This window comes from Barbus barbus (genome assembly GCF_936440315.1).
Source record: "Barbus barbus genome assembly, chromosome: 47".
Lineage (NCBI taxonomy): Eukaryota > Metazoa > Chordata > Actinopteri > Cypriniformes > Cyprinidae > Barbus > Barbus barbus.
The window spans coordinates 9,209,281-9,219,602 of NC_136725.1; the positions used below are offsets into that span (position 1 = coordinate 9,209,281).

A 10,322-nucleotide genomic window follows, 5' to 3' on the forward strand; every position below is an offset into this window, starting at 1 on the left:
TCTACTGGCATTTTTTAATATACAACATTTAACATGGAACTATCTAGCATGTATTATTTTTTATTCATAAATGTCTATAGAGTGCTAGCTCACAAACAATAAAAAAAAGAAAATGTGTAAAATCAAAACGGCCCCTTTTTTATTTTAAAGGAATAGTTCACCCCAAATATTGAAAACGTACTCACCTTCAGGCCATCCAAGCAAGTACATGTAAATGAGTTTATTTCGTCATCTGAACAAATTTGGAGGAATTTAACATTACGTCATCATCACTAATGGATACTCTGCAGTTTAAATAGCTAAAATACGATACAAACATCACAATAAATCACACAACTCCAGTCAATTAATGTCTTGTGAGGCAAAAAGCTTCATGTTTGTAAGAAACAAATCCATCAAGGCATTTTTAACTTTAAACCATCACTTCCGGCCTAATTCCTTATTCCAAAATAATGCCTCCTTCAGTGATTCCCAGTCAATTCCCTGTTGTCTTCTTACATTAAAATCCACTGACATGTATGTTAAGAATTGTTTTGCAGAATTTTCCCTTGTAAACACTGTGCATATTTCTCTCCTGATTCAGACAATTCAACTTCTTTTTTTTAACTGCAGAAAGCGATAATGTGGATAACACAATGTTTTGAAGTTAAAACCATCTTGATCTACAAACACATAGCTTTTTGCATTACAAGACATTATGGACAGGGGTCATGTGGATTATTGTGATGTTTTTGTCAGTGGCTTGGACTCTTGTCCTGACGGCACCCATTCACGGCAGAGACGGTCCACTTTTTTCGATGAAGAAACAAACTAAACTACATCTACATGGACTGAGGGTGAATAATTTTCTGGAAAATTGTTATTTTTGGTGTGAACTATTCCTTTAATGCACATTCCTAGTCAAACTGTGAACGATTCATTGATGGAGGTTTCACTCAGTATGTTGCATTATAAAACTAAAATGGGTTATGTCCTGACATTTGCATTGAAATTTAATGACTCAGAATGTCTGAACTGACAATCAAGTTTTACTTCCAATGAGAAATACTTACAGCAGAGAAACTGTCTTCAAACAATTCACTGTTTCTACATGCTTTATAACATAGTAAAGTTAACGACTTACAGAGACCCTGAGAGACTCTTTACTACTGGCACAGATCATCAGAGTGACTGAGCATGACTCAGTCACTTAGTCACACAGACAAACGGACACTAGGGACAGGATGGGGGTTAATTCCTGTCTTCAACAGATCGTTCTGAGCAACAAAAATTGGAACAACTGAAAGAGCAATCAAATTATTTTTAAATAAATTGTAATTAGTAACGTGCAAATGATTACTGTGCATGCATTAATGAGACTTAAGCTAACGATAAACAACTAGGACAATAAAATTGGAATATATACCACATTTACAGTGTGCATAAAAAAAGATTTGTATGCATTTAAAGAGTAACTAAAAACACAGCTGCATAGCCATCTGAAATATAAATACAAATCAGCATCCAAGATCATCCGAGGTCATAGGTAGGTTGGCCATACTTGTGTCTATTTTTACAGACTACTAACTTACAGCAGAGTATAATTACACTATTAGTAGGCCTACATATATAATTACACATATTTTAGGCTTAGGAGGTACAGAAGTCAAAATAAAATAAGGATAATTAAGGCACGGCCACAATAGTCCTGCTATAACATGATCATATTTGCCTGCTTCAGCAACCGCAACACATTTAACTAATCAAGTCCTGACATTCTGCATTACTCCAAGACACAACTATATGACTACATGTGGAATTTGACACATTTCATGCTATATTTCAACAATGTACACACACTGACAAATAAACATTATGCATAAAGCTTTTATGGCCTCATATTGAAAGACAACATGTAATGTGCTTTAAAATTATTTTGTCTTCACTAGATGTGATTAAAATTATGAAAAAGACTAAATAAGAGAATTAAGTTCTGGGTTCTGTACCGGTCAGTATAGTGTTTAAAAAAGTTTTTTCGAGGTTATAAATATAACACATTACTGGAGTACGTTTTTCAAGAAAACACTATTTCAATATGTCATGTTTATATTATTGCGTTACTTGCCATTTATTCGTAAATATTTGTAAAATGTACTAACAATGTCTTAATTAAAAAAAAAAAATACAATTACAATTTCTCTTATTCAGTCATTTAAGTTTTAACCTGATATAATGCAGCTTTAAAAAGTGCGTGCATTATGTCAACGATCTGTATCCAGTCGTATAATAATCATGTTTTCACAATTATGTACATGCGTTGATGTTTATTTCTCACCTCGTTTTCTTAAGGGCATAATTACTCCTTTATGTCCTCGTGGGATATTCACGCATGGAAACAGCAACACAAAAGTTTCGCCCTCATCTGCTGTCAGTGTCTTTGAGAAAGTGTCACCTGCTTAAGCAGCAAGTTCCTGCTCAGTTCGTTGATGTAGATGTAAAAGCGAACAGAATGGCAGCTCTCGGGATCGTTGCTTGTAATTGTCAAGTTAAACAGGAAGAGACACGCGCCGAAACATCTCGCAGAAGAAAACACATGCTGAGCGCATGATTGTCGCACATGAGAAATAAATCCATAATCCGATAGAAAGAGTGGAGAGTGATCGAGTGCATCTTGGTGTGGATGAGTCCATAAGAAATGCTCCCCAGTGTCTGAATATGTTCTCGGTATTGAGCTCTCTGAGGATTATTTTGCTGGAATATTCGCGCAACCACCGACTCCTTACATGCCTTTGGTGTTTAACTACATAAACATAATTCAATTACGCTGTCCATAACACAACTCATACAGTCCTGACAAACATTAAAGGCGCAGTGACTAACTAAACTAAATCTAACCACTAGTTTTTGCCCCAAAGGACCATATGCATCAAATTAGAAAGGCTTTCCAGTACATGGTTTGTCTTGGATTAGATTCAGTCAGCATATGCTGATCAAGCATTATTTTAAATCCTTAAACAGACAATATGGAGATCTATCAACAGTTCGAGGAATAAATAAGCATGACATCCTGGTACCTCATATGCCTGTGTAAATTGACTGATGCATGCTTGTAAACATTTCTTCAAGAACTTGTTCAATACACAGGGAACGACGTTCACGTGTTTTATGTTTTAGATTCTGATCCTTGAACAGAAAGAAAATTAAAATTGGAGACTTGGATGATCATCTTGCTGTTTGATAAACGCAATCCAGTTTCATGTCACCTCAAGAACCAAGCAAAACCATCCCCATACAGGCAAACTGGTGTGAAATCCAGATCTCAAGGCAGATTTAACTAAACCAGGCAGGATGTATTCCCCCCAACCCCCCATGAAACAGCAGCCTGTCGGTGCGACGCCTGTCGGAAAACACCTGCAAGTTTCATCCAGCTTTCCGATAACGCATGGCTCCACAATTGCCTCTGTTTAAGCCAATCTGAGCAAATATATCCCAAAGGTCCTCGTCAAACGTCCCGAGAGGCAGTTAAGAACAACTTCACCTTTTTTCCCGTCATTTCTTCTGTCAATCTTTACTGCATCTTTTGCCAAAGCTGGTTTGCAGACTCTCTCTACGGTGGGTGCAGTATCACCAGCAGCAGCATCATCACCACCAGTTTCGCCTTAGCAACGAGAGGGTTGACCCGCGGGGATTGACAGGGCGCGTCCTCCAATGGCGTTCGTTAATTCGGTCAGTTGGCGCACGCACGGACCAATAGGAATCGCCGTATTGTTCCTGGATCTCGGGGTGAGAGTTGACTGGTCTGGAACATGTGGTTAGACATGGCTGCGCCCTGCTGGAGTTGAGGACCGTGACTGTTGAACACGGGATGGAATAGTTTAGCGCCTATTTGAAAGCTCTTTCGTGGGTAAGTAGCAATCCTACGATGTTTAAATGCGGTAGTCACCATGTGCAAATGAAGTTGTCCATAAACAGACAGTATTACGACTGTGTGTGACATTCAGCTAACGTTACACATCAACACAGAGGGAAAGCAAACCAGCTGTCTTTCGGTTGAATGAGTTACTGCTTTGACCCTTGCGATGCATCTCTTTTAGAGCGCTGCGTTTTATAAAACGCCATAAATTCAGCTAATAAAGAGGCGTCTTACTAAAATATGTCCTCTACAGAGGATTAATATTAATTTCATGGATATCCAGATAGCAAGCTAGCATAAATAATAAACAGTGCAAGTATGATATAAGTTAGTTACTAACATAAACAAAAATATCCATATGTAAGTTTATAAACGGACTCATGAATTATCCGCTTATAAAAGTCAATAATTATATATGTTGAGTTAATATTAATCTTATTCTGAAATGGAAATTAAACCAAATCAAACCTCAGTCCGCTGCAGGTTTCTCTGATAAACCAACCGTTGATATTCAAACAGCGAATTTCGCGCTTCAGGCCACTGACGTTTACATGTTGCCCATGAAATTGGGCAAATTAAATATATAAATTTTTAGTAAGTGGTCACAACGTTAAAAGGTCGACTGTCTGCTACGAGTCAATCTGTTTATATTAAAACATATGTATCTCCTTTTAGATCAACATGACAGACAACGGGGTGTTTGTGGAAGATACAGGCCAAGGCCAGACAGTATCCAGGGCGATGATTATTGAAATACTGAATAAGAAGTTTGAAAAGCTCCCTGATATCGACAAGTAAGTTAGTTTCATATCATACACAACTTTGCTTCCCTCACCTCAGTTAGCTGACGAAAGTTCCCTGTTTTAACCTCAACAGAAAACTCTTTTCATACGGCCCCATATATTTGGCTGGCAACGCGGGGTTTGCTGGCTTGATTGCCAACAGCTTTTTCAGACGTGTGCTCAATGTCACCCAAGGACGATTTACTTCCAGCCTTCCCATGGCTGTTCTTCCCTTTCTGACAACTGCAGCACTTTACACCGCGACCGTAACAAACCCTTTAATGTCAGGTATGGCTGCAGTACAGAATGAACACTGGTATTAAGAAGCTTCCATGTGATTCAACTTTGACCCCTTTACCGCTCACCTATTGTGCACGCGCCAGTACGAAAATCAAAACATGATTGGTGAGGTTTGGGGCTTGTACCATGATGGTAGATGAACAAATTCAGAGTTGTATACGTTTTGAGTTGACAAAACCAAACCACTCCAATCTGGCTTTGTTGGTAGCTTGATCATCAACTTCCTCTGTCAATTCAGGCTTTTTATTCTGACTTTGTGGAGCACGTGCACATGAATGTGTGACATCAGTGGCAAACAGCCAATGACAACACAGAGCAAGTGTGATTCACTTCTCGCGAGAGAGCCAGCGAGATTCAAAACTCTTTCGTTAGTAGCAGTAGTATTAGTAGCCCTTTATTGTCACTAGTCACAAGTACCAGCGAAATTGGCCATCGTTAAAGGTTAAGAGATTAAAGAATATGATGAATTTAAACGCATTTCCACTGAAGTACTTGTCCATGAAATAGCACAAATAAAGGAAATAATCTTGCTCTATCAGTGCAGTCACAAGTGAAACTTGTGAAGTATATAGTTGATAATATATAGCGATATAGACTCATGTCACATCACATGTAAATTGTAATTATCATTAAAGCCAGACAATTGTGATGTATTTTTTTAAGGTACTTTATAGTGATCTTTAATTTGTAGGAAGAGAAACTGGGGGAGTGACTTTTTTTGTGTCAGACGTGTCACTTTGCTTGCATCCGATTGGTCCAATTTCCGTTTGAGATCAGAACCGGAGCAGGTTAGCCGTGAAGTGCAAGTTACTATGGCAATGAACACAGATCAAGGCCAAGCCACTTTCATGGTACCTGAAACCCAGGATTGGTACAAACTAAACTGAAACTTACCTGGCTAGCCAGCTAATCCAGCTTCACAGTACAGCCACTTGGTTTAATCGACATCTCATTTTATTGATCGGCATCAATACGGTTACCAGGAATTTAACATTTCTAGGTTAAGTACATATTTAATTTTGCTTCGTTTAGTGCTTACTGCGTGCACTTAAAGCTTTCTTGTTACCTGCAACGCCCTTACAGAAGTCACGTGAAAGCTCCTTGAGTGTTTCTGAACGTTCTGCACTGTAGTGAGGAGCTACATTGTAATTGCAGGTGACCTGAACTGCCCTACATGTACCCTGATAAGAGGCGCTTTGGTTGGTGTAGTTGGTGGTGGCATATATCCCATTTTGTTGGCCTTACCTGTCAATGCTGGTCTTGCAGCCAGGTTTGTTCATATAGTTACTACACACTGCTTTTCTTGGAAATATAACGTGCCAAGTTATGTATGGCTGATTGTAACTGATCTCCAATTGTCTTGCAGGTATAACAGTGCACCAATGCCAGAGAAGGGGAACATGATACGCTTCTGGACAAATGTCAGCAAACCCATTGTACAGAAGATGTATGTTGTTTTGCTGCTGCAGGGTTTGTTTGGAACCTACTTGAGCTCGAAGCAGTTTGATATCTACCTAAAAATGCTGAAAATAACTGATTCTAACAGCGAAGAGCTTCATGGTTAACAGTTATTGTTATTTATATTGATATTGTAAATCTTTTTGTCAAAATAAGTTAAATGCTTGCCCAGTCCCATAACCCAGTCTTGTCAGATTTGTTCTTGGTTTTGATGTCTGATCAATAAATTACATTCACTATACCTTTGTAATCTCTGCCTGTTGAAAAGGGAGAAATCTTAAGTTTCCAAAAAAATAACCTAAATAATAAACTGAGGTACTTGAAAGAATTTAATGTCGTTTCGTATACCTCGGAAGTCTGAATAATGTAAGCTGCCTGGCAGATATTTTTCTAGTTACTACAAAACATTAACTACAGCATTGCCTAAACAACCATTTGGTTTTTGTGCAAGTATGAAAGGAAAATAAAGTGGATAAAAAGTGGTGCAAAAACAAGTAACTTTTGCTTATGTGTAACTTATAAAATTATCAAATGGAGAATATGTGGATCAATAATCAGTCTACTAATAACAAAAACAATGCACTGGGAAACAAGCTTATGGACCTTAATTACAATGTGCATTTGCTGCCACAAAGAGATCTTTTAATGAGCGAATTTCCAATTCCCGACCACAACAATCAACCAAACAGTTCTGAAATATCAGCATTAGCTTTTACATAAAATCATAACTCCATTTAGTCAGTTTCAGAAGATCTAAATTAATAGTCATTTGAATTTTTCAGTAACATTACATTTTACAACATGTAGCTTTATCATCTCGTTGAAAGCATCATACAAGCTGTTATCAAGCTACTATCAAAAAGTGTTTCTATATCTGATGCAACAGTGTTGGAACAGATTCATTATGATGTTTGTTCTATACACTCTGGCAGCAGTATTAAGTACCACAAATAAAAAAATAAAAACAATAACTGCAGTTACACATTTCAGAACTGCTTGGGTTGATCTGCAACATTAGAGCTGCAGTCGTTAGACATGATCAACAATGGGCCAAACAGAATCACTGGAAGAACCCACCACCACTCTTTATCCACCCTGAAGAGAGATAAGAAAAGGCTTTTGTAGAGAGCGAAGAAAGTGCTGTCTAAAAAGAGAAGGAGAGTGTAGTTAACATCTTATTAGGACACAAAACAATTTGCATTACTCAAATGAAAATTTATTACATTTCAAAACAGCTGCAGCCATGTGTCTGCACAGTCTTTGGATTTCCATTACATCTCACATATAGATGATCATATTCAGAAACCATGACCCTTTGAAAAATGTGTTTCAGAACATACTTATTCTCCTGACAACTGTCAAATAAAGCCCAAGTGCTTTAACAAATCAAAATGAAACGCATGGATGAGAGATAGATGTTCAAGGTCTTGTAATAAAACATTACTATAAAGAGGAGAGTTTAAACACTCATTTAGATGCTAAATGAGCGCGACAGCATCTGACGTCTTTACGGGTGTGATAAACAATCAGTAAAACTGTAACTTACACTGTTTCAAGTACTACCTTTTTTTAAATTTACCAGGCCATGATGCAAGCTGCTGGTCCCGATTCTTCTGCTTTCCCCACAGCAAAATCCACTTTAGCATAAAGAAAAATAAGGGTTCTACATGAAAAACATTCTTTAGAAAAATAGCAATATTTCAGAAAGGGCTCATCTAGTTTCACCAAAATACAAGCTTGCATTGAAATCAACATCAGTGTATCAACAACAAATAAACAGACACATAACAGATTAATTTAAGCAGAAGCCCTTTGTGAAACATCACCCGTTTACATAATTTTTAAACTTTTTTTTTTGTCCACTTAACTAATTCCCTCAAAGTCTACTTTAATTGAAATTACATACAAATGTGTAATCCAATAAACATCCAAAGTATGTAATTCAAAAAAACACTGCTTATTTCTTTTTGTAGGTTATTTTCAATACTTTAAACAGATAGCAAATGAAAATGAAACACAAAAATTATAGTTTATTTACAGTTCATATTGTGCCGTGAACTGGCAAAAAGCATCGTCTTCATCTTAGGAGTTAACCAGTTCTGTGCAGTCTTCTACTTCTTGATCCTTACCATGGATTTCAGCAGTCAAGGATGTTCTGTGACCCAGTCACCCAGCATGGCGGACCAAGCACCTAGAAGAAAACTGTCAACAAGTTTAGCAGTAACTTGTATTGAAAGCAACTTCAACAGACTCAATCCCTGCACACATTTTAACAGTTAACTCTATATTTGACAACTACTGTCGTCATGTCCCCTCATTTACATCTTGTGCAAATGTTCAGTCTCTGGAAACGTTGAAAAGGTAAAATACTTGACCCTACATTTTATGCGACAAGCTTGAACTCTCTGCACATTTGGTGCAGAATTCCACCGAGACGTCGTCTTTGTCCACATGCAGGCAGATGCCACCTGCAGTATCTTTGTCTTCCACCTTCACCCTCTTCCTCGGCATGGCATAATCGTGGTCGCTCTCGCTGGATTCCTGGAAAAGCGAGGTAGAGAATTTCATGCCGTTCACACCGCCCAATCTAGACAACAGCTGAGCCAGCATGCTCTCATTGGCCAACACGGCTCTCAAGTACCTAGTTTCATTCTCCAACTCTTCCACTCTCTGGTTGAGACTGCTGTTTTCCTGCTTGAGAACACGATTTTCTGTTGTCAAAGAACCAACTCTCTGCTCCAGGCCACTGACGTATTCTTTCTTCTTTAAACGGTTCATCCTCGCTGCAATGGCATTCTTGTTGATGATCTGACCAGAAACGTCTTGCAGTTTTGACCTCTGGACTGCACCTCTACTGTGGGATGTGGCAACATCAAGTACTGTGCTTTGGTCTGTCTCATCGCTGGTCGTTGTCTGCGATTCAAAGTTGACGAAAGCATCAAGCACATTGTTGTCCAGGTCCCAGTTGAACCCAGAGCCAAGCAGATCATCCAGGCCCCAATCATTGGTGTCGCTTTCTGGGGAAGTTTGCATGTTCGTTTCACTTGTATCACTAGTTTTCGAAACACCATCAACCTCGTGAGAGGTAATTGTACATTTGATGTCAGCGTTTAGGCTGCTTCTTCCTCTTTTTCTGGTGATCATGGCTGTGTTTCTGAATATTGTGGAAACTGTATAGCAACAAAACATTAGGAAATTAGCTAAAAAAAATAAATAACAGCAACAATCTGCACACAGACGAGCTTATTTTTATTGTGAGAAAGCAATGAAATTACAGCTATATAAAGCTGCAAAACCACTGAGAAATGTTCGACTAGAGAAAGCCAATTCAATTTGAAACAACAAGAGAGAAAATGTAAAATGTGGAGAGTTAACAGGTTCGCGCTCAAAAATTCTTCCGTACTTTTCCGGTTAGCGAACAACATCTATCAAAACACTTAGATATGGGGTTTGTTTATATATATATATATATATATATATATATATATATATATATATATATATATATATATATATATATATAAAACGTGCACGTCAATCTATTCTCTTAATTTTAATATAATAATCGATATATGAACAACTCTTAATATCGAATATACCTTTCTCAGTGGTTTTGTTTAGTAGGCCGCAGTAGCGCGCCTTGATCTGCATGACAAAGCGGTTTCGTCAACCAAAGAAAATGACACGTTTTGTTTATAACCGAAGCAACTTACCTTCAATCGAATGCTGATGTCTTCTTACGTCGATTGGTTGAAGAAAAATGCGAGAAAACTAAATTAACAGGACAGAAAAGATATTTAAGCTCAGGCGTTGTAAAGCCAAAGTACAAGCAACGACACTGAGGGGAACTAAAATGGCGACTCCTCAAGTATCGCGATACTTTACGTAAG

General features: G+C 37.9%; 3 protein-coding genes across 6 annotated transcripts in view; 1 reads left to right on the top strand and 2 right to left on the bottom strand.

The window, feature by feature from the left end:
* The window catches only part of LOC306865956 (disks large homolog 2-like), a gene marked incomplete at its 5' end in the record, with an annotated part of 212,325 nt that extends 208,922 nt beyond the window's left edge, over positions 1-3,403 (bottom strand). The window contains 2 exons of the mRNA XM_079410832.1: positions 2,315-2,414; positions 3,344-3,403. Coding sequence (XP_079266958.1) covers positions 2,315-2,414; positions 3,344-3,403 — 160 coding nt within the window. The remainder of the gene's footprint in view (positions 1-2,314; positions 2,415-3,343) is intronic.
* Positions 3,357-6,754, top strand: LOC306865961 (transmembrane protein 126A-like). The gene is made up of 5 exons (XM_079410838.1): positions 3,357-3,883; positions 4,568-4,686; positions 4,769-4,962; positions 6,130-6,244; positions 6,341-6,754. Exons 2-5 carry the CDS (start codon positions 4,574-4,576, stop codon positions 6,537-6,539), a joined length of 621 nt encoding a protein of 206 aa, XP_079266964.1. The 5' UTR covers positions 3,357-3,883; positions 4,568-4,573; the 3' UTR covers positions 6,540-6,754.
* Positions 6,755-7,479: 725 nt separating this feature from the next.
* LOC306865959 (uncharacterized protein) lies at positions 7,480-10,298 on the bottom strand. 4 transcript variants are annotated; one of them, XR_013783909.1, is made up of 5 exons: positions 10,146-10,298; positions 8,813-9,602; positions 8,471-8,634; positions 7,996-8,069; positions 7,480-7,576 (listed from the first exon to the last, which is right to left on the bottom strand). XR_013783909.1 is itself a non-coding variant. In XM_079410836.1 (4 exons), the coding sequence occupies exons 2-3, from the start codon at positions 9,574-9,576 to the stop codon at positions 8,577-8,579; spliced, it is 822 nt and encodes a 273-aa protein (XP_079266962.1). In that variant the 5' UTR covers positions 9,577-9,602; positions 10,146-10,298; the 3' UTR covers positions 7,630-8,069; positions 8,562-8,576. The 4 variants fall into 4 exon arrangements, 1 of the variants encoding a protein (XP_079266962.1); XR_013783910.1 differs by having other exon boundaries at positions 8,562-8,634; positions 10,146-10,281; XM_079410836.1 differs by lacking the exon at positions 7,480-7,576 and having other exon boundaries at positions 7,630-8,069; positions 8,562-8,634.
* Between the last annotated feature and the right edge of the window lie 24 nt (positions 10,299-10,322).